Source organism: Crinia signifera, chromosome 3, assembly GCF_055691185.1.
Source record: "Crinia signifera chromosome 3, ASM5569118v1, whole genome shotgun sequence".
In the NCBI taxonomy this organism is placed as follows: Eukaryota; Metazoa; Chordata; class Amphibia; order Anura; family Myobatrachidae; genus Crinia; species Crinia signifera.
In genome coordinates, this window is record NC_139219.1 from 89,889,261 (window position 1) to 89,914,376 (window position 25,116).

Consider the following 25,116-nt stretch of genomic DNA (forward strand, 5'->3'; position numbering starts at 1 on the left):
GATTATTCCGTATTTCGGAATATTTTTATATTTTAATTATGTATTTTGAAGTATCTTGCATTTATGCTGTATAAACACATAAAATAAACACAAATACATTTTATTACCACATAAAATACACACAAATATATTTTATTACCACATAAAATACACACAAAAATATTTTATTTGTTCAAAAAGAAGGTTTCAAAACATGAAACAAAATTTGTGTACTATCTCAGATATTGAATTTGAATGTCAAGCAATAATTTTCTTGCACATATATAGTGCCAGTTACATATCATGTCCTCAGTAGTGCTGTTACAAATGTCCACAGTGAGTTTTTAGCAAAAAAAATATTTTTTTTTCACTTTCTGGAATGTATGGTTTTCGGAATAATTCGGATAACGGATACTCGGATACGGGATACTCAACCTGTAGTTCCGAAAGCAAAAACAATTCTGAAAGGCTCCATGGTAGTGGCCTGCTGATATGTGACATATTGACAGAATGAGCCACACTGTTGTTGTTACCTGTGTTACACTGGCTCTGTATTCACACTGTGTGACACTCCCCCAGATGCACAGCCCTGTCTTGTGTCTGTGTCTGTGTGTGTACATGTTGCTAAGCAGCAACGTGTCCTGGTTACATTGTGTAGTTGGCAGAGCTTTGCTTCTTTGGTTGAGAGCTGCCAGCAGAGAGGAGAAAGAAATATCCATAATTCAGTTCTCTGAAACTTGTGTTCCAGTACCTGGAGGATGAGTTACAGTAGCCTGAGCAATAACAGCGATCACCCCTCTCCTTCCAGACTCTCCAGTGCTGCTGCAACCTATGGGAGTAGACATATAGATGTGAATAGCAATGAAGCCTTCCGTTCTGTCTCTCCAACTTTGCCTCTCTCACGAGGTGATGCTGAGGTACTCCTAGTAGCCACATTATGTACTGTAGATGACAAAGTAATCATTGTGTATTTATTGTGTGTATGCTCTGTATGTATTGCAAGATATTGCATTGTTTGGATGTGTGTAGACTGTAACACATTTGGCTCCACTACAGTCACCTATGGACTTGCAGAACTGTTATCTGAACACTTTTATACATGTTACAAAATGATATTTTTTAGACATTATTTAGTCATACATACTTCACTGGCAGTACTGCACAGAATGCAAATGCAAACAGCATTGGCCCTTACCATAGTGATTCTCCATGTACAGTATATGGAAATAAAATAGAATTTATCTAGACCACAAACAGATGCTGCTGGCACTGCCACTAGCAGACACTAGCAGATATCACAGTAGGTGATGAGCAGTGCCCGATTATCCAATAGGCTGATTAGACTGCAGCCTGAGGCACCAGGACGCAGTGCGGTGCGCCTTGCAGGTGGCAGCCGAGGAATAAAATTAAGGCCTAATTTATTCCATGCCTGTTAGCTATCACCTGTCCCGATGTACTGGGGTGTGTGTGTATGTGTAAAGTTCTTTAGGGGATTTACAGATTTATTTATGGAACCATTAGTTCAGACCCTCCACATAACCCATTCCAATAGGTACAAAATGAATGAACGCCTTTCTCATCAATTACCTAGCTCACCACAGTTGATGGCAATTATACATTATCAGGGAAGTCCAGGAGCAGAGCATTTTGTACCAAAGGGAACATGTTGGAGGGTATGTGACTTTATGTACATAGTGCTACAGTGCCAGCTGTGCAGCCAAAAAGCTAAAGTCTCCTTCACACACCATAAGCATTAGATCCTACATGACAGTTACATGCACATGGGCAGTATGACTGGCGAATCCCTGTATAGCAGCATTACAAGGGGAGCCACATGTCTATTAGCCTAGCCATAGGTGCCGATTTATGATTTTGCTGGTGGGTGCTGAAGCCAAAAATATAGGGGAGTGGCTTCATCGGGAAGGGGCGTGGCCACAAAAGAATACCAATTTATATTACGCAGTACAGTTGTCTCCGTCTCCAATATTCAAATTATGGTAGCAGTGCCAAATATATAAATGCTCCCAGAGTGCCAAATACATATAGTAAACGTCCCCACAGTGCCAAATACATAAATGCCCCCACAGTGCAGGTACATAAATGCCCCCACAGTACCTGTGCCAGCAATAAGAGAGGGGGAGTGCGGTGGGACATGGGCGGAAGGGCCGCTGCTGAGCTACTCAGTCAGTGTGCGCTATGTGCACAGCATGTACAGAGCACGCACAGGCTTCCCGCCATCCCAGCATACTGTTTCCCAGGCGGCGGGTCCAGCGATTCGGGTGCTGCAGCTGCAAATTAGCAAGTTAATACAGCGTCCCAGCAGCGGGACTTGGGTCCGTGGGTTCTCATCAATTTCCGTGGCTGCTCGGGCCCTTGAGCACCCACAGAATCAGCACCTATGAGCCTAGCGCACCTGGAACCTTTAATCAGGCCCTACTGATGAATGCCTGTGTGTGCGCCACAGAAACATTAAAAAAGGAAAAACGATTTTAATGCATACCTCCCAACATGACCCTCTCCAGGAGGGACACAATGCTCTGCTTCTGGACTTGCCTCTTAATGCATGATTACCGTCACCTGTTTTAAACAGTTTAATGCAGTGGTTCCCAAACTGTGTGCCGTGGCTCCCTGGGGTGCCTCAGGACACCTGCAGGGGTGCCCCAGGTTGGTGGTCTAGGACCAATTCAAATTATCTATAGTTAATTTTTATGGGCAAAACCAGTGCTGGTGGCTGCCAATCATGAAATATGTGTACAAACAGATGCAAATCCTGCCCTTTACCACATAACTGACTCTAAGAATCGCATATAAACCCAATCGAATTCCTTTTTTGGGGGCCTAGGGGTGCCATGAAAAAATTCCGATACTCTAGGGTGCCATGATTCAAAAAAGATTGGGAACCCCTGGTTTAATGGATAAGAAAGGTGCTTAACCACAGGCGATGGTACATTAAGGGGGAAGTCCAGGAATTGAGCAATGTGTCCCTCCTGGAGAAGGTCAGGTTGGGAGGTATGGATTCGGTCGACCACTGTAGGTCAACAGTTACTAGGTCGACACATGAACTAGGTCAACACAAGCATTACATCGACATGAATTTTTCATGTTTTTTTTTTAAGGTGGTTTTTCATACTTTACTATCCAAGTGGGCATTGAGTGAGAATATAATAGTGTGCCGAGCAGAGCTAGGCACCGTGCCCGAAGTAAGGGGATGAGGTACTCTTATACGGTGTCCATGTCAACTTTAGTTAACGTAGACACCAAATAAACATGAATAACCCATGTCGACCATTTTCATGTCAACCTAACGACCATGTGGACCTAATGCATATCAACCTATTCCATGTGTCGATCTATTGACTGTCAACATATAGTGGTCGAACTAATGGCTGTTGTGTCGAACCTATGACCCATACCCCGTGGTGCCGGGGGCGAAACTAAATTACCTACCTTGGTACACACATCATGCTATGTTTTGTAAACTTGTGTGTTGCTCTTAAGATACTTTCAGATGCAAATTATTATGAATCAGAACTTACACAACTCAAAACCACCCGGAAATGTCTAAAATCCTAAAATATGCATGGTGTTTGTTATATTGAATATAGGAGAGAGACATTTATCATTTAAAAAACAAAACAACAACATGAATGAGTGTGGTACAGAAAGCATAAATGTATAGATAAAACAAAATGGTTTTGTTTTAGGAAAGTGCATGTAAATAAAACATAGTTGCCTACCCTCCTGCATTCTACAGGAGACTCCCTGAAGTAGCAGCAATCTCCCTCTCTCCCTCATTAGTCTAACAATCTCCCTCATTTCTCCTAGCCCACAATACACTGTTTCATTTTTTGGGGAAAAAGGAATGAAAGATAGATACATTTACATTGAATCATCAGCACCATTTCCCAGCACTTTACCAAGTATAGTATCTCTTACTAACTGCTCTGGGGCTCGTCTACATTTGTATATGTCATTTTAAAAGATTATTCTCAGATGTAGCATGCTTCTAGATGCCACGTTCACAATCTCTTTTCACAATCTCTCCATATATGGAACTAGACACGCCCTTTGGGTGGAGCATGACACGCCACCTCAATGGGGCACTGTGAATTCTACCACCCACTATAATCTTCCTCAAACTAGTTTTCAAACATAGGCAAGTATGAAATAAAATTCATTTTCAACAATGCAGTTCAATATTTACAGCATACCTCCCAACATCTTGAACACCAAATGGGTGCGTGGCCTCTATTGCTGCCGAGGTGCAGCTACCAGCAATGCGTATTATGCAAAATTATAAGTGCTGAAAATTTCTAATATATCAATATCCTGGAATAAGAGCAACTAGACCAGACATTTGAGATGTATTGGGGCAGTGTCTGTATTTTAAACATGTTTAATTTCCCTTAATAATGGATTGCAGATCATAGCTGAACACTGATCTGGTTTTCATTACCACAGCATAGGTTTGATTCCATATCAGAAATGGTTATCAGCGATTTTTGCACAACTGTGCATGCGCAAATTCTCAAACTGCTGTTGCATCCTGGAAAAAATGCTACGGACAATGCCACCATTTCCGGGTGGTTGCATGACGTTACACGTAGCCCCTGCGAGCCGGATGATGGCAGCCCTGCGCTTGCCTGCACAACAAGGCTTCCGTAGTTATGCAAATGCATTGTATTTCTGAGATGCGCTTGCATTTCTGTGAGGCGACTGCAAATATTTTGCAATATTAGGGTGTAGGGACTCGCCTCATGGGCAGCTTTGCACTGAGCTAAGCGGCTCCAAGCGTGCAAGAGACAGCAGTTGCAGTTTTGCTTTTTGGTCAAAAGGTCAACACAAGAAAAAGGTTGACGTGAAAAAAGTTGACATGTGCTTTTCCTGTTTTTGGTGTCTGTGCCTGTTTTTGGTAAACAAGTAAAGTATGAAAAACATTGGGAAAAACTCATGTCGACCTGTTTTCATGTGTTGACCTTTTCACTGTCAACCAATAACGGTCGGACTTTTGACTGTCGACCTAGTCACTTTCAACCTAATGACCTCTTTCCTTCTGTATGACATCTCAAAAACGTAATTTAAGCCATTATGAGAAATACAATGAAGACACGTTTTACAAATTCCATTTTACAATTTCTAGTTTACATCTTATGACTACTTTATTTGTTTTTTTTTTTGTTTTAACTGTCTTATTATTTTCCCCCAGGAACAAGGTCACTTTAATCCTCACAGACGACGCATGGAAGTCATGGATGATGCAACAAGAAACAAAAGTGCTAAGAGGTATAACAAAAGGCTTACGGTCATTGGGTCTACAACAACTAGGTCGACACCACTAGGTTGACAGGCAGCAAGGTCGACATGGGTTTAGGTTGACATGGGTCAATGTCGACATGGGTCTAGGTCGACATGGGTCTAGGTCGACAGGTCATTAGGTTGACACAACCATTAGGTTAACATGGGCAAGGTTGACAGTCAAAAGGTCGACATGGGGTTTTTCACATTTTTTTTAGCTGACTTGTGTCGAAAGGTGATATTTCATGCCCTACCATCCACTAGGGCGTGGTGGGAGAATAAAATAGTGTGCCGAGCGTAGCGAGCGCTGTGAGGGGATGCGGTGTACTTCAAACTGTGTCCATGTCAAGAGGGTCGACATTCGGGTAAAAAAACTGTGAAAAACCCCTTGTCGACCTTTTGACTGTCGACCTTGCCCATGTTGACCTAATGCTGCAATGGATATGGCGTACTGTATGCTGGGATGGATATGACATATGCTGAGAGAGATACGATGTATGCTGAGAGGGGTATGAAGTATGCTGCAATGGATATTTTTGTTTTTATTTCAGAAATAGGAACAGAGGTGATCTACTAAAGGTAAGTCAATATTGCAAATGTAGAATTTGTAAAAGGGTAAGGTGCCATTCCAGTTGACGTAGATCCTCAAAGTTTCAGTCTCTGATGAGACTTGTATCTATCTTCTTAGTGGATAAAATCCTATGTGAATATAAAAATTTGAAAAAAAAAAAAAGGAAATACAGAGCACTCATCTTCTACAATGTATGTATGTTCCTTTAACACTGTCATCGTTATCCACCGGTGTTTGCTAATGGAGTAAAATTGGTCAGAGTTGTGTCTTTTTATTCTCCCATTTATATGGATCAACATGGACCTTGGAAGCACTAGGAGTGGAATAAAAAGGAATGAAATAGGGCACATGATTTTAAATGATTGGATATCTTGCATGCATGGATATTTAATCGCAGTCCTCTACACATAAAGGGCAGTGGCGTAGCTACCGTACGGCAGCCACCGCGGCTGCTCGGGGGAGCAAGCGCCAGCGGGGCGCCGCCGGTGCCCATCAGGGCAGACAGTCTCCCAGCGCCTGCTGAGTGCCACCGCTGCTGCCGCATTCCGGGTCCAGCAACACAGATATCCTCCTGGCTCCGTCTCCTGCAGTTCTAATGAAAAATGACACTACAAAATGGCTGCCCCATACAGCAAACAGTTTTTAAGGAATGTTAGAGGAGGCGGCAGCCTCCTCTAGCATCCTTAAAAACTGTCTTCTATTAGGGGGCAGCCATTTTGTCGTGTCATTTTTCATTAGAACTGCAGGAGACGGAGCCAGGAGGATATCTGCGCTGCCGGGCCCGGAATGCGGCAGCGGCGGAGGCACTCAGCAGGCGCTGGGAGAATCCCAGTGAAAACCCCATTGAAATACACCAGCGAATTGCAGCGAGCATGAAACGGAGAACCGGCATTCACTGTCCGCTTTCGGCGAACAGTGAACATTTAATAGGGTGAATCAAATTTTCAGTGAAAAAATTCACCACAAGGAGTGAAAACAGCCCGATTCGCCGAAAAAAAAACCCGGTGAATCGGGAGCATTGAATACTGGCCTTTGACTGGATAGAAATGAAGACTGCATGGAGCTTCAGTGGCATCAGAATAGTACAATGAATGGGAAAGCAAAGCTTTACTAATGATGTATGGTACACTTCAGGTTCCTTTCTTAAAACTGTGCTTTAACTTATTAATAAGTCCATTACTAAAATTCCTTCTTTCCCAAACAAATAAACCTGTTCTTTTGTAACTGCTCTGTAATATTGTTCTCACCGCACTCATGACATGGCCTTTACTGAATGGCATGAACTTACAGATCTAATGGCTAAAACACACCAATTCATTTCTGTAACCTTCATACAAATGCACTCATTCAGGTTGGCTCGGTAAGCTGCCCCAAAGTTTAACAAAAGGGGGGGAATACAGTTGGGTGCAAGTCCACAAATCCCACTGACCGCACAAATGCGCATACCTGAGAATTTGTGGATTTAATTAAAAATGCCAATTGGTGGTACTCTTGGGAAGGTAGGATGTGTACATTTTCTACTAAATGTGATCTGGGAGAAGTAGGGATACCTTTCCGGACCCTAGTTAGCAGAATCGTGTAAAAAACTGTCAGTGGGCATCATTTTTTTATTTACTTATTTTTTGCATTGTAGTTTAAAAAAAGGTAAACGCTTATGTATTTCATTTAATTACAAAGGAATTAAATGAAAATGGCAAAAACAGTATGAAAAGCTGCTTTTAGGGTAGTTTGAGGAGACTAAAAACAGTGTAAAAAAATATCAAAAACAAGTCTAAATAAATAATTCAGTCGCATTAACAGATATTATGTTTTTCGCCAATAGTCTGCTTATGACTTTGTGGACATTCCGATTTCGCGGGAACAGATGAATCACTACCGGACAATTGCTGAAAATTCCCAAAGCGAGCTAGCTGCTCTGCATGTAAAGTATGAAACCGCACAGTCAGAGGTAAGTGTCCAATATCATACTATACTTCCTGGGACAGTTTTATTTATGACACACTTCGGTAAAAAAGCAACATATAATCATGGCACAGTCCTTTCTTGGTTCTCATCCTACCTATCTAATCACTCTTTCAGGGTTTGTTTCTCTGACTCCACCTCCTCTTTGCTACCTCTATCAGCTGGACCAGTGCAGGGCTCAGTCTTATGGGGAATACACATGGGGCGATTTAAGCCACATTTCTAAGCGTTCTGACTAGATCGCTTAGAAAAGTGTGTATGCCCCATAGCGATAGAGATGCGCTGCCCCGCGCGTCACTGTTGCCGGGGTAGATATTTGAAGCACAGACCGCCAAGTACACATCGCCAGTGCAGTGCTGTGTGCTGGGCGATCTGTGCTGAGCAGTCTGAGCAATTCAGTGTCGCTCAGCACAAAGCTCAACTCGCTCTGCGTGTATGGCACATCAGATCCTCTTCTTTTACTCAAGCTATACCATATCTCTTGGCAAACTAATCAGCTCTTTTAGATTGCAGTATCCTCTGTACACAGATGATGCTTAACTCTACCTTTCAACCCCAGACTTGTCACCATCTCTATTGTCCTGTCTCAGTGAATGCCTTTCTGCCATTCTCCACAGGGCATCGCTCACATGATGCTTTTGCCTGAAGATATGAGCCTACCTTATTTATTTCCATGTTAGTTTCAGGGCAGGCTGCAGGCGGTGTGTACAGTATATTCTTATTTCTGGCAAAACTAGACCATTACTCTTTGTTACACTTGCCTTCTGTTTCCATTCATCTGACAAATTCCATTGTGCTATCTAAGGGGGACCATACAAATTTCTAATAAAGCCGCTAAGGCTGAGGACCCCATTTTTGCCTTTTGTTTTGTTTATTCTGTCACCTGGGGTAAGGATAACTCTAAAGCTGCCCATACACGGAGCCGTTCGCCGGCATCCGTTCTGTACTATGCGATGCGCGCTCCCGTGCATCACATAGTACGGTACAAAAAGTATGTGCTGCACATACTTTTTGTACTAGGTACACATTGTATCGGATCGCAGTGCATGCACACTGCATGCACTAGGGATGCGGTCCGATCTAATGTGTGCTGTTTAAGTCCCAAACGGATCCGTTAAACAGACCGTGTATGGGCAGTTTAAGGGTAATCCCATCATAGCAGCATGGGGGCAATCTGTCAGCTACAGTCTTTCAAATATAGAGTACTCGGATGCTGGGTAGTGACTGTTTGTGAAATGTAACACAGGGTGCCTAGGTTTTCTGAAATTTAAAGAAGAGATTTTTCAAAGCTTGACAATAGATATAGTGGGGAGAGATAAAGTACTGACCATTTAGCTCCTAACTCTCAGCTCCTCCTAACAGCCTTTGCAGTGACCTTAGCTGGTTGGTTGGTACTTTATTTCTTTCCACTTTTCAAACTTTGATAAATCTCCTCCCGAATTCTGAGAAGATTGGTTGTAAATTGCATTAGATAAACACATTTGATGACCATTGATAGGCCTGGGGGATGTGGCTCTCTCTGCAAAGCTGTAATCCTACAGGTAACTGCACTCAAAGAGGTTGATTGGAAGTTGTATGCAGCTGCATTCCAATTTGTGCCTAGCCGGATGGGTAGCTTAAGTGCCCTAAGCAAATGAAGCTAGCCATCCATCTAATGGTGGTACTCAATGGTTGGCTGTGGTTTCACAACAAAAAACTTAGCAGCCGCCGCACCTCATTTTGGATTACCATGTGATGTGTGTTCCCGATACCCACAGTATGTAATATTTAACCCCTTCCCGACATTTGACGTATATATACGTCATGGCCGGGATGTACTTCCCGACACATGACGTATATATACGTCATGACTTTAAACTGTCCCCGCGTCTATAGACGCGGTTACAGTTTAAACATGTCTGCTGTCCCTGACAGCAGACATGTCCCTGCATGCCCAGGGGGGCGGCGATGCCTCCCCCCCGTCGGCGATCGCTGTGATTGGCTGTTCAATGTGAACAGCCAGTCGCAGCGTTTTCCTGTGTTACCGGCGAATCAGACGCTCGGTAACACAGGTGTCAATCACCGTCGGGTGTGAGGGGGCATGAGGGGGTCACCGGTGATGACCACACCTCACCCCACCTCACCCCACCTGCCCCCAAGGCTGTGATTGGTCCGTCGGACCGACGGACCAATCACAGCCAAGGCGCGTCATTTAAACTAACGGTGACTGCGCTGCAGACGCCATTCCGGTCTGGAATTGCGTGCAGAGCGGTCACCGACCAATCTGTCGTAATATACATACCTGATCCTTGCCTGATACTTACCTGATCACCGCTGGTAGCGTGCTGCCAGCAGCTGGATGCTTCCTGGATCTTGTGACTTCCTGTGTGCTGCTGCTGCAGTGTCATAGAGTCACAGATTGTGAGAGATAGTGACAGATAGTGACAGAGAGTGACAGAGAGTGACAGAGAGTGATAGAGAGTGATAGAGAGTGCTATATTTTGTGTCTGCTGCACCCCTTTTGTGCTGATCAGTATATCTGTGCTGAATAATATATATACCTGTCAGTTGCACCAAAGGTTGTGCTGCCTGTGCAACTGACTGCTGCCCCCCCTGCTGCCCCCCCTTTTGTGCTGATCAGTTTAAATTAATTAACTGATCAGCAACTTTTTGGGGGTCCAGGTTTTTTTTTTTATATATACCCTGTCAGGTTGCACCCACAGTGGAGAGTGCAGTGGGGTTTTGTTTTTACACCCACGTTGCTTTTGTGGGTGTCCTGTGGCCGCTGATCAGTGACGTACATCACTGAACAGCATTTTTGGCACAGGGTTGATATCATTTTTTTTCTGCAGTTTTTTAAATTGTTTTTTTTTTGGAGAGTGCTGTGGTTTATTACACCCACGTTGCTTTTGTGGGTGTCCTGTGGCCGCTGATCAGTGACGTACATCACTGAACAGCATTTTTGGCACAGGGTTGATATAATTTTTTTTCTGCAGTTTTTTTAATTTTTTTTTTTTTTTGGAGAGTGCTGTGGTTTATTACACCCACGTTGCTTTTGTGGGTGTCCTGTGGCCGCTGATCAGTGACGTACATCACTGAACAGCATTTTTGGCACAGGGTTGATATAATTTTCTGCAGTTTTTTTAAATTGTTTTTTTTTTGGAGAGTGCTGTGGTTTATTTTTTTTTTTAAATTGTTTTTACACCCACGTTGCTTTTGTGGGTGTCCTGTTGCCTTTGAGCGCTGTTCAGTGACGGACGTTACTGACCAACATCTGTGCTAAATTTTTGGCGCAGGACCTTATTTTTTTTTTTTTAACCCCTTCAATTTTTTATTTTTTTATTGGGATCAAATTCCTGTATAAAGTATTTTTTTTTCTGCACTACATACACACTACACACTACATACCCCCCGTGTTGAAATAAAGTTTGTACCCCCCCTACACTATACACGTGTTGAAACATTACACTTACAGAAACACAAAAATAAAAATGGCATCCCAAATGTCATCCCAAATGTCATCCCAGTCATCCAGAAGAATGTATTCAGCGGAGGAGGCATATGCCATGCTTGCCTCTGACTCTGACACAGCCAGTGATGCAAGCGGGGAATTTGAAGGATTCGTCTTAAGCTCCTCTTCCTCCTCTAGTGATGAGGGACCCCCTCAAAGACGCCCCCGTAGAGCAGCTGAGACCCCCCCCCAAATGATTGATCCCGTATGGACCCCACCACCAGACAATTTTGAGCCCCAGGTTCCTGAGTTTTTGGCCATCCCAGGAATCCAATTTGATTCAACAGGTCTCATAGAAATTGACTTTTTCAAATTATTTTTCTCTGATGATTTTATGAATTTAATGGTGGACCAAAGTAATTTATATGCCCAGCAGTTTATTGCTCAAAACCCCACGTCATCATTTGCTAGGTGGACCCCTGTAGATGCAGTAAAGATGATAACGTTTTGGGGTCTGGTGTTACATATGGGCATAGTAAAAAAGCCAGAAATTAGGCAATATTGGAGTACAGATGTTCTGTACAGCACCCCATTTTACCGTATGGCCATGACTCGGACTCGTTTTGAGACAATCCTTAAATTTTTACATTACACCGATAATGCACAGTGCCCACCCAGAGATGATCCCACCTTTGACCGGCTATTCAAAGTCAGGCCGGTCATTGATCATTTCAGTGCCAAATTTGCAGAGATGTACATCCCTGAAAAATTTATTTGTATCGACGAGTCCATTATACATTTTAAAGGAAGGGTTAAATTCCGCCAGTACCTTCCCAGTGAGAGGGCAAGGTATGGCATAAAAATTTATAAACTGTGTGAAAGCACCTCAGGGTACACCCACAGGTTTAGGGTATATGAAGGGAAGGATGCAAGAATTGAACCGCCAGAATGCCCCCCCTCCCTCGTAGGTGTTAGTGGAAAAATTGTCTGGGATTTAGTGCACCCCTTCCTGGATAAAGGTTATCACCTCTATGTGGATAACTTTTACACTAGCATCCCCCTGTTTAAGGCCCTTGGTTCAAGAGGTACAGCAGCTTGCCGTACTGTGCGCAAGAACCAAAGAGGCCTCCCAAAAACGCACATTGCCCAAGTACTGAGAAGGGGTGAAAGCAGGGCACAATCCACCGAAAATATGTTGTTGGTCAAATATAAGGACAAGAGGGATGTCCTTATACTGACAACAATTCATGGAGACAGTACCACCTCCATCCCTGTACGAGGTACCAGTACCCACACCTCAAAACCTAATTGTATCCTAGATTACAATAAGTACATGGGCGGAGTGGATCTTTCAGATCAGGTACTGAAGCCGTACAGTCCCCTGCGGAAAACAAAAATCTGGTACAAGAAGCTGGCCGTGTATATCATCCAGATGGCACTGTATAACGCTTACGTGCTATTCCGTTCTACCAGCCAGAGGGGGACATTTATGCACTTTCAAGAGGAAGTCATAAAGGGCCTAATATTTGGGAACAGCAGGCAGAGGGCCCCAGTACTTCTAGTACTGGCCCCTGTATTGTACCAGGGCAGCATTTTCCTAACGAAATCCCCTCCACTGCAAGAAAGGGCAGGACACAAAAAAGGTGCAAAGTTTGCTATAAAAAGGGAATAAGAAAGGATACTATTTTCCACTGTGAAACTTGCCCCGACAAACCCGGCCTATGTATAAAGGAGTGTTTTAAAATATACCACACATCTATGGATTATTAGGTTCATCATTTCACCGTGCTTCGGGGGTCTTGCTAATGCCACATAGCACCCACTATTCATTCCACCAGAATCTGAGCTGCAAAATCCAAAAATCACTCCTTCCCTTCTGAGTCCTGCCATGCACCCAACTGGTATTTTTTGGTCACATATGAGGCATTGCCATATTCGGGAGAAATTGGGGCACAGATTTTGGGGTGCTTTGTCTCCTTCATTCCTTGTGAAAATGAAAAATTTTGAGCCAGAACTGCATTTTTGTGTAAAAAATTTAATTTTTCATTTGCACAGCCCAGTTGTATCAAAATTGGTGAAACCCCTGGGGGTTTGAAATGTACACTATACCCCTAGATGAATTCCCTGAGGGGTGTAGTTTGCAAAATGGGGTCACTTGTGGGGGGGTTCCACTGTATTGGTGCTTCGGGGGTCTTGCTAATGCGACATAGCACCCACCAACATTCCACCAGAATCTGAGCTGCAAAATCCAAAAATCACTCCTTCCCTTCTGAGTCCTGCCATGCACCCAAATGGTATTTTTTGGTCACATGTGAGGCATTGCCGTACTCGGGAGAAATTGGGGCATAGATTTTGGGGTGCTTTGTCTCCTTCATTCCTTGTGAAAATGAAAAATTTGGAGCCAGAACTGCATTTTTGTGTAAAAAAATTAATTTTTCATTTTCACTGCCCAGTTGTACCACAATTGGTGAAACCCCTGGGGGTTTGAAATGTACACTATACCCCTAGATGAATTCCCTGAGGGGTGTAGTTTGCAAAATGGGGTCACTTGTGGGGGGGTTCCACTGTATTGGTGCTTCGGGGGTCTTGCTAATGCGACATAGCACCCACCAACATTCCACCAGAATCTGAGCTGCAAAATCCAAAAATCACTCCTTCCCTTCTGAGTCCTGCCATGCACCCAAATGGTATTTTTTGGTCACATGTGAGGCATTGCCGTACTCGGGAGAAATTGGGGCACAGATTTTGGGGTGCTTTGTCTCCTTCATTCCTTGTGAAAATGAAAAATTTGGAGCCAGAACTGCATTTTTGTGTAAAAAAAATAATTTTTCATTTTCACTGCCCAGTTGTACCACAATTGGTGAAACCCCTGGGGGTTTGAAATGTACACTATACCCCTAGATGAATTCCCTGAGGGGTGTAGTTTGCAAAATGGGGTCACTTGTGGGGGGGTTCCTAACTTTTAGCATCTTATGGTGCCTAGAAACCTACATGGTGCCTAAAAAATAATCTCATAAAAAGGAGGCTCCAAAATCAAGTAGGTGCTCCTTCTATTATGAAGCCTGTGGTTTGGACAACGTGCACACTAGGGCCACATATAGGATATTTATGAAAACAAAAGAATTGGGGGAATCAATTTTAAGTCACATTTCTCTAGTAAAATCTACTGTGTTCCTTAGAAAAAGGTATTAAAATTGCAAATCTGCAAAAAAAAATTAAATTTTGAAATTTCACCTACACTTTGTTTTAATTCCTGTGAAACACCTAAAGGGTTAACAAACTTCCAAAATGCTGTTTTGAATACTGTGAGGGGTGCAGTTTTTGAAATGGCATCATTTATGGGGGTGTCTCACATACAAGTCCCTCAAAGTCACATCAGAACTGAACTGGTCCCTAAAAACGTCAGTGTTTGAAATTTTCTTGAAAATTTTAAAATTTGCTATTCATATTTTAAGCCTCCTAGTGTCCAAAAAAATTAAAAGGAGGCTGAAATAATGATGGAAACATAAAGTAGACATATGGTCTATGTTAGTTATTAACTATTTTGAGTGGTATGATTATTTGTCTCACAAGCAGAAAATTTAACATTTTGAAAATTGCTAAATTTTCCATTTTTTTATGACATTTTGGTATTTTTCACAAAAAAACACAGACTGTATCGACCCAAATTTACCACTAACTTGAAGTACAATGTGTCACGAGAAAACAGTCTCAAAATCACTGGGATAAGTAAAAGCAAAAAAAAGTTATCCCCACTTAAGTGATACATGTCAGATTTGAAAAAAAGGGCTCTGTCAGGAAGGCAAAAACATGCTGCGTCAGGAAGGGGTTGAAAAGAAGTGGTTGGTGGGTTTTTAGCTTTGAAAGTCCTTCAGCAGGAGAATAAAATATATATATATATATGGGTTGATATTGGAGGAAATTAAGGAAGGGGGGGGGGTGTGTGCAAGAGAGCTGCTTTATCTATATTGACTCACTTTGTCAGACATGGGGGGAGGGGGGTGAATTCAAATGTATAAATTGGGCCACTTGAGATTCATAATAATATATTAAGAATTTTAGATCACTGGGGTTAATTTACTAAGAAGGGAGTTCCATTGAAGGTGGGCTGACAGTTTCTATTTATTATCTTCTAGAAGGTGCTATATAAATAAGTACATTCTGATTGGTTGCCCATAGCATCCCATCTTCAATAGAACTTCCATCCCATCCTAAGAAATAATAATACATATACATGTGTATTTTTATTTAGTTATTGGATCTCCGATCAAAAATTTCCTCAAAGGAAGTGTTTCTGCAAGAATATAAGGCTGAATTGGAAAATTACAAAGAAAGTAATGCACGGCAGGCATCCATGATTACCTCTCTGAGAGCAAGACTACAGGAGACAGAGGAGGAGTCTGGGATATTTGCCAGCTCTAAGACGAGAGCAGAACTGGCTATGCAGGCAGTTCTCCATGAAAACCAAGATCTGAAGGATAGAGTCCATGAGATAGATTCAAGGTTAAAGTAGGTCATTTATGAGCTCTTGTTTACTACTTTTTTTTTTTTTTTTTGGTTTAAAAATATCAAGGGTCTCTTTTTATAGACAGTGTTCATCAGCTGTCCCATAGACAGGATATTCTTGGACCACCACAGTCTGGCAGAGCTGGCTTCCTGTGTCTTCTCCCTGTTGGTTGCAAGGATCATATTTGATATAATCTAAATTTCTACAATACTACAGTATTACTTGTATGATGTATATTTATAACTTACCTACAGCAGTTAATATCAGTATGCCTCTTTACTAAGTTGCAGGGCAAATATTTTTTTTATGCTGTACTTGTTTTATTTAAAAATTTTCAATTTATGATTGAAGTTGAACCTGAACTATTGGACCTTCTTTCCTTCTATTGTTTGAATCGTTTGTGTAGGTTTTATTTTATCTATTTTTAAAGTATGCTATTTGTATAATGATTTCTGTGTGAGCACTGTACATTGCCATGCTATTTGGCTGATTGGAATGAAAATCTCTCATATAATGTAGATGTAAACAATATCATTTAAAAAGGGGCATGTTTGCTGGAAAGAGAAAAATATATTCTACTGGAGAATATAGAGGGCACCTAGGTAAGGGTTGTTCTCCCAAAGCTGCTGCTGGGATATAGGGGTAGTCACTCCCTATGGAAAGTAAGCAGAAAAAACACAAAAAAGCAGCGCTGAAACTACAATGAATAAACCTTTTTGAATGAAAATATTCCTTTATATAAAATAGAATGACATCACATCAACATACATACATACATACATACATATACAATATAATTAAAAGAAGAATCTCACTTGCAGGATGTGGAATAGAGCCTCAGCTCTATATGGATTTATCCAAATTCCAACAGGTAAGATTACCAGAGCTATTGTTGCTTTTACCACTATTTTGGATAGTGGAGGGGGAAAAGGTTCACAGGCCCTCTCTATTTGTACGGTGTCTTGATATGGCACCGCTGGAGGAATCTGTAAAGATGGCATAGGAAAATTTGTAAATGGAGCCCAGGTCCTCCCTGGTGGCGGGGCCCACAGTGGCCACTGAGGAATAGTGGGCAAGTTGGTTTGAGGATACAGATGTTATTGTCATCTGTATAAATCCATTTAGAGCCATTGATATCTGAGGCTCTATTCCACATCCTGCGAGTGAGATTCTTCTTTTGGTACTTATATGTAAGTTGGGCGCCCACTATAGTTACTACGCTCATACCCCCACTATCCATGTCAGGATGGAGTTGATTTTATATAGTGTGGTGAGCGCAGCGAGCCACCGAGCCCGAAGCGTGGCGAGCGGACGCGGAAAACTAAGCAAATAGCTTAGTGGGCGCCCAACTAACATATAAGTACCCTTCTTTTAATTATATTGTATATGTATGTATGTATGATGTAATGTCATTCTATTTTATATATAGGAATGTTTTCATTCAAAAAGGTTTATTCATTGTAGTTTCAGTGCTGCTTTTTTGTGTTTTTTTCTGCTTACTTTCCATAGAAAGGGAATATCCCTATATCCCAGCAAAAGCTTTGGGAGAACAACCCTTACCTAGGCGCCCCCCTCATTTGCTAACGCCTCAAGCATCAAATATACATTGATTCATAAATGTTGTAGATGTAGACCGCACTCTCACTTGGGAAGGCAAAAGTCAACAGTGGGGTGTCCTGTGAAGGGGTGCAGAGTGTACTCCGAACTCCAATTTATAGAAAGTGGTTTCTCTAAGATAGAGACACAGGCACTCGCCACTTTATCCAAAAACAGTCAGGTTTTTTGATAAAAATCAAATGTTGATTCATAAATGGACATTTAGGCACACGCAAGTATTCAAATGGGGCAATTTTTTTAAATAAACGTAAAATTTAACATTTGACAGTCAGTCAGAGAAATTGAATGAATTGCAGGCAGACTTTTCTTCATACAGTAGATCCCAGCAATAAATCTGGGTTGCCTACCTGACCCCGACCCAGAGAAAATGCTCTGTTCCTGGACTTCCCTGCAAATGTATGATTGCCATCACCTGTGGGGAGCTAGATAATTGATTAGAAAGGCGTTTCACCACAGGTGATGGCAATCATACATTACCAGATAAGTTCAGGAACAGAACATTTTCTCCCTGAAGGAGAGGGTCAGGTAGGCAACCCTGCAATAAATCCATTTGATCTAACTAACTTATCTGTACGATTGTTTACATCCGTTTTCCAACAAGCGGACCATTTTCTGCCATAGATAACCAGATTTTAAACCTAGCCAGCCAACTAGCAGTCATGGTCGATTGTTAAATTTTAGATGTGTTGCTAGCTTAAGTGGTAAGCAGGAATGCACTCATGGGTGCTCGTTTCGTCTATGTGTCAACTCCTGTTAATAGTTTTTGCTATTTTAGTAAACAAAAATGCATTTTGTTATTATGTAGAACATATGTTGGCCAGCTGGAGGAAACCAAATCTCAGGCTTCTAGGTACAACAGGGGTCATGGACATTTTGTGACTGAGCTATCTGCAAGTTTGGGTCTAGACATCTTGGGAAAAGAAGATCCAGAAGAATTGCTAATATCTAAGGTACTGGAAAATCAGAAATTTCTTGAATAGTACTGAATTTATCTCCACGTTCGCTCTCCCTGGGTGGATTGTACCAACCAGTGGCGGTACCTTCTGCTAATGATTGCGTCAATGCAATGCAAAGGGCAGCTCTTCTGATAAGAGCTTCCTTTTGTGTCCTCCGCTGGTATGTGGACTTCCAGGTTCTTTTTTTTTTTTTTATTGAGTAGTTTTTATTCAACAAAATTGATTAATGCACAATTGTACAGTTAGTATGTATTACAGTGAGAAGTTGTATATAACAAGAAAACAAGTAAGTATTAATAAACAAAAGCCATTCAGCAATGTCCATGTTTGAGTCTCTTTTTCTTCATTGTTGATATTTGCATGGATAGGCTTTATTTCTGCACAAATTATGCAAATGAATTGTCCACTTATTAAATTTTCCCTTTAAACTTAACCCTACTCCTACGAAATAGAGTAACACCCCCCCCCCCCCCCCCCCAGGAAAGAAAAAAAATTACGATCAGATGGAGTAAGGGTACAGAACTACTCACAGGTTATTAGTTTTAAGATGTAAACAGAAAGGAGAAATGGCCTACTCATACCACGAGGAGGAGAGGATGGGTCAACAGTGGATCTGCTAGCTGTAGGTGTTAATGTGCGGCTGGATCCTGCTGGGGATCAGCAGACAGGGCAAATCTAGAAGAGGTCCATCTACTCCACTTAGATACATAGGGGGCAAGTGAGCCTCTAGATCTGTAGGTGAATCTCTCATGTCCCGTAACCTCGTTGACCAGAGCCCTCCAGTTGTAGATATTTGGGTAGGAGACATCAAACCATTTTCTGGCAATACGGACCTTAGCTGAGGCAGTCAGGCACAAAACATATTTATACACTGGGAGTGAGTGGGTCTCCTCAAGACCAAGAGCAAATATACAATATCTGGGGTCTATGGGGGGGGGGGGGGGGCTTGGTGACAGTTATGTCAGTCCAAACTGCCTCCCAGAAGGCCAGCACTGGTGGGCAAGACCACAGCATGTGCCAGAAGTCTCCGCCAGGCGAGGCACACCTAGGGCAGGCGTCGTCAGCTCTAAGACCTGCTCGAAACATAGATACCGGAGAGCGATAAGCCCTGTGCAGCACATAGAATGAAATTTGTTGGTATTTTAAGCAGGGGGTCGCGTATCTGATCGAGTTGAGGATCTAGGCCCACTTAGGGGAACAAGACTATTGGCGTCTATCTGACTAACAATGCTTTTATATACAGTGGAAACCTGCTTTGTCGTGGCCAGATTTTGAAGAAGGGGCTTAATTGGGGAGTCAGAAGTAGTCAGTAGAAGGGGAAGAGCTGGTGAACTGAGTTTGAGCTGCATGTCTAAGTTGCAAGTAGCGATAGAAGGATCTATCAGACAGTTTAAATTCCCCAGAGAGTTGTTGGAATGATTTAATAGTTCCCTCTAGAAACAGCTGGGAAACGGATATAAGACTCGTCTTCAACCAAAAACCATCAGAGGAAAGTTGATTAAACTCAGGGTACGTTTTTTTGTGCCGCAGAGGGGTCTCCCTATCCACCACACCCCAACCGCAAATTTTATGGGCTTGCCGCCAGACAAGTAGTGCCTGTCTGAAGAGAGGGGAGAGGGTAGGAGTGAAAGGAAAGGACAGAAGAAATTGAAGGGGAGGAAGACGGGACGCCACACACTTGGTATAGGAGCTCTCAAAGGTAGTTCCAGCCCTGCCCAATATCCAGTCTGATAGATGCATTAGGTGGGCTACTAGGTAGTAGACTTGAAAGTCCGGGAGTCCCAGTCCACCATCAGCTCTGGGTTTAGTGAGTGTCCTCAAGGCAATTCTAGGTGGTCTATTCGCCCAAATGAAGGACGAGAGCAGGGTAATAATGTTCATAAAGACATGCTTAGGTATGTAGATTGGGGAGTGTTGTAACAGGTACAAGTATTTGGGGAGTATCGTCATTTTAATGAGATTGATTCGGTCCATAACAATAAGAGGGAGCTTTTTCCATTGATGTATTCTATTCTTCAATTCTGTAGTAACTACATCAATGTTAAGGGATACAAACTCAGACACCTTAGGGGTGACCAGACTCCCAGGTATTTAAACTTAAGGACCCACTGAATGGAGGGGGAGGGCACCCTATCTGGAATCTTACCTGAAAGAGGGAGAATGCTCGATTTCCCCAGTTTATAAGCAAGCCCGAAAAAGACCCAAAGGACTAGGGAAGCCTCAGCATCATTGAGAAAGAGAAGAGTGTCGTCTGCATATAGGGCAACAACATCCTCTCGTCCACCCAAGGGGATACCTCGAACCACTGGGGAGTCGCAGAGCATGATGGCTAAGGGCTCAAGGGCAAAGAGGGCAGGTGACAGTGGGCAGCCCTGTCTGGTGCCCCTGCCAAGTGGAAATGCTGAGGTTACAAACCTATTCACCGATATACGGGCCATAGGGGAGGAATATAGCAGACGGACCCAGTTAATAAAGTTGGGGCCAAAGGCAAAGCGACGCAAAACCTCCCACAAGTAACCCCACTCAACTGAGTCGAAGGCCTTGGCGGCATCAAGTGACACCACCACTGCCCCCGACCCAGCGTCCATGCCCCCCCTGTAAGTGGCAAAAGAGCCTCCTAAGATTTTGAGTGGTAGAATGGCCTGGCATGAAGCCGGATTGATCTTCATGGATAACTGAGGTGACCACCGCGTTAAGCCTAGTAGCTAAAATTTTGGCCAATATTTTCACGTCTGTTGAAAGGAGTGATATGGGACGGTAAGAGTCTGGGAGAGAGGGATCCTTCCCAGGTTTAGGGATAACCACAATAATTGCCTCAGCCATGGACTTCCAGGTTCTTACCCAGGTGTCCCTTTGCCCATGCGCAGAGACACAGGTGGTCGTGCGGCATGCTGGCAGATATTCATGTCAGATCCCCCACACAGCAGCACTGTGGAGGGAAGCCCATAGGCTTTAGAAGACTATTTTTTCCTTAGTACATCCCGCCCCCTAAGCTTTGATAAATTTCCCCCTTAGTAATAAGTTAAACAGTTTTACTTGATGTTGCAATTGCAGCCTTTGTTCAGTAATTTGCCTGTTTTGCTCATGTGTTCAGCTGAATATATTACCCAGATATGAGGCGCCAATAATTTGTAATTTCATTGTTTATTTCCGTTTAGGCAGGTGAGCTCTACAAAGACAATACTGGGCTGAGGGGCCGTGTTGCCACTCTAGAGCACACCATTAATGTCCATGAGACAGAATCTAAAGCCAGCAGGGAAACCATACTGAAGCTTGTCTCTGAACTGAACAAGGAAAAGAAAAAGAGCACCTCATTTATTCAGCAAATAGATTCTCTCCACAAGGTTTGCATTACTTCTACTAGTGCTTTTTAGGTTTTTTTTTAGAAAAGTTGGATGGATTACCGTAGTTACATTAAAAGCAAGGGCAAGATACAGCCACCACCTTAAATAAAATATAGCAGACATAGGGGCAGATGTATGAACTTTCTTTAAAATTCGACGCACATCGCTGTGGGGGCGCCGATAAGGAGAGTCATTAACGCTGGGCATAACGGGTGTCCGCTTCCACGTTATGCAGGAGAAGCGGGACCCGTTACTTTACAAACGTTAAGGGCAGATTAATACATCTGCCCCATTGAATTGTAAAAGCTCTGAATGGAAAGGATTTAAATTGGTACATTTGCTTTGTATTGAAAGAAAAAATTAAGCAATGGGTGTTTGTGGTGGCAATATGCAGTTTCTTCTCACATAATTAAGACTGAAGATTGAGGCATCCATACATTATGGGCCTGATTCAGACCTGTTTGCTAGGCTGCGTACACTCGCAGGCTAGCGAACAGGTAAACCCCACCGAACACCACCCCTGCCGGCCGAGGGTATGCGAGGGGATGTGTATGGGAACACATCCCGTCGCTGACCATCAAAGGATTTTTGCAGCGGTCTGAGAAGTAAGTTAATACTTACTATTCAGATGGCCGCTGCAGTCCGAATTCGGGGCAGGTGCTGACATTACCCAGCCAGGCATTGACACGCTGGGCATTCCCCTGTCGCCACCTCCTGCCCACCTGGGCCCTCCCATTACTGTGTGAACACCTCGGGGAGTGTGATACTCGCTGAAAACTTTTGTACAGGGGGTTTGCACATGCGCATATTCACGCATTTGTAGACCCCCCAACATTGAAAACGGAGCCGAATTGGGATCCGTAGGAATGGGTCTGAATGGGTGTATATGTTTGTATGTATATGTATACCTACTGTATGCATGTAAGGACACACATGAAAGATAGGAGTCCCCTCTTTCAAATGATGAGATCCCTTAGTAGCTATTATCTGGTGATCACTTGTGACAATATCATCCAATACTACAGATATTTTGTTTGTCTTCCATAGAGGACACAGTCTTCCTCGTTAGGACTGCACACCTGTGGTGCATCCAGGACTGCGCACATGTGTGGGCACTCTTAGTAGTTATTGTCATACAGTATGCAAAAAAAGATCATGTTTTTTCCACATGGTGGTGGCAGGTGTTTGGGGGAGGGAATATAAAATCCACATCTCCCTGGGGGAGTGGTGACCCCCCCTCAATAAGGCCCCCCCCCCCCCCCTGCAGGGAAACTCAGGCCAGGGAAACCCTGGGCTGTCCCCGTTGCCCCTGGGCTGTCGGTGGCGGGCTGATGGCAGTGAAAAATAAGATTGAAATTAGTCTGTTCTGTTGTAGAGCTACAAGTCCCAGCAAGCCTTCCCGCATGAAGAGAATTGGAGAACTACAAGTCCCAGCATGCGGGGCATTAATAGGCCCGCTGGTTTCTGTAGTTCCACAACATATACAATACCTAAATAAAACACAGAAATACTAATAAAGTAAAACTTTAATACATACTACATTCACACATACATACTTAACTATAGGGTCCCCCATAGGCCTGTCCTCTTGTCCAGTAGAATCCTTAGGGGTACATAAGAAAAGACCGATGTAGATTGCATCCACTTTGTTCCATGTAGGCATCCACGGGTTTAAAAAACAACCGCTGACCCAGCTCCAAATGAACCTGAGGAGTCCCAAGTGTGTTTGCAGCTCCTCCCCTAGAATGTGGGATTCCCCGATGATGTCATTAACCGGGTCCTCCCACAGCTAATCAGGAGAGAGCTCTGTGGCTGATTGGCTTTGGGCGGCTTCATAGATGCCCATATTATGAATTTAACATATGGGTGATCATGTTTTGGCTCGGGACCTTATATAATGTATCCCTCGGCTGTGGAATGACACCACTGGTTTTTTGAGCCCGGTGCTGGTTTCCAAAATCCGAAGGACCCCCTACTACTTTTGTCTCCCGTATTAGGGATCCAGAACCAGGCCAAGAGCCTGGTGCTGATTATAGAAATACAGGAGGACACCACCTTTTTCCTCCCTGTATTGCTGCAACCAGGACCGGCTCATTGAGCCTGGGTCTGGTAATTGCCGAGCAGGGGGACCGCACGTTGGATTTTCGTAACAAAAAATACAAATGATTATACCGTTCATAAAACAAATTCCACACATGTATTTTCAGCTTAGTAAATGAGCAAAAGCTAATTTACGGCTCGTTATTGACAGACAATGGCTACGAATATGGGCATACCCAAAATATGTTGTAGAGAACTGATGACAGGAGGGAATGTAGTTGTTTTTGAGTGCATATAAGTAATGTACGGCAGAAAATAATAATCAATTGTTCTGCAGTTGCCTGGGAGTTGTACAGGCGCCCATTACTTATTGCACTTGTTGCACCCAAAATAGCTAAACCCATGCAAAGTATTACGGTATACTGCCAAAATGTAGTTTTTGTGCCCAAAATCCAATGTTGGGCCAATTTCTGCTTGCTAACTCAGGAGGGTGCAAGTAGAAGGAATTGGTGTCTGTGAAACTCATTCCCATTGGCACAGACACGGGAGGTGTGGGTTCCCTAAAACAATTGAACTTCCTCCATTAACATAACTATTGCTAGATTAATTCTATTGCATTTTATTATTTAAACTTTCTAATTAGTAAGACTCAATATTACACTCAGTATAATATCAATGCGTTCATCCTTATTTCAGAATTTGGAAAATGCAAGTGATGCCAAGCATGCTCTGGAAAGAGAGACCATAATGCTTCAGGACAGGCTGAGTGCATCACAACAGGCCTGGACAGCCAGCAAGCAAGAACTGGGCCTACTAAAGAAAAGCTCCACCGAGTTAGACATGACTTTAAAGAGCAGTCTCGGGGAGGCCAAAGTTGCCCAAAGCCACCTTGAATCTTTCAAGGAAGAAGTTGCAGCAGCTCTGAGCTGCAATTCTGTTAAGGTCAAACCAAAAGAGGAGGCCATCTTGGAGAGGATACATGATTTATGCAACCGGACAGAAAGCAAAAAAAATGTAAGTGTATGTACAGCTGTAAACAGATTTTCCATTGTATTCCGTGATCGGTACCGTCTTCTTAACATGACAAGTTACAAAAGGTATTACATTTCTAATTATTTTATGTATATTATTCCGCTCAGCGCTACACATTTTGGGCCCATACATACAGTCGTTTTGAATGTGTTTTCCCATGAGCCCATTGCAGTAATATAAAATGTATGTGATTTAAATTGGTCAGCACTACACGTCCCAAGCTGTCTGCTCTGCATAAACTCCCATGAGCCCATTGCAGAAATATACAATCTATGTGATTTAATTTAGTATCTTAAAATCACTATAACTGCTAATCTGTATTTTGCAGATTGCATAACCAGTGTTGTATTGTTAATGTGTTTCTAGTCTTTGTAATACAGTAC

The 25,116-nt window shown here is 42.9% G+C and overlaps 1 protein-coding gene across 1 annotated transcript in view; it reads left to right on the forward strand.

Annotated features, from left to right (window-relative positions):
- The first annotated feature begins 647 nt into the window (after window positions 1-647).
- Window positions 648-25,116, forward strand: part of CCDC170 (coiled-coil domain containing 170) — a 90,134-nt gene continuing 65,665 nt past the window's right edge. Inside the window, exons 1-8 of the mRNA XM_083176200.1 lie at window positions 648-896; window positions 5,186-5,262; window positions 5,826-5,853; window positions 7,668-7,793; window positions 15,490-15,746; window positions 18,167-18,311; window positions 21,476-21,661; window positions 24,398-24,715. Of these exons, the coding sequence (XP_083032326.1) occupies window positions 738-896; window positions 5,186-5,262; window positions 5,826-5,853; window positions 7,668-7,793; window positions 15,490-15,746; window positions 18,167-18,311; window positions 21,476-21,661; window positions 24,398-24,715 (1,296 nt within the window). The 5' untranslated portion in view covers window positions 648-737. The remainder of the gene's footprint in view (window positions 897-5,185; window positions 5,263-5,825; window positions 5,854-7,667; window positions 7,794-15,489; window positions 15,747-18,166; window positions 18,312-21,475; window positions 21,662-24,397; window positions 24,716-25,116) is intronic.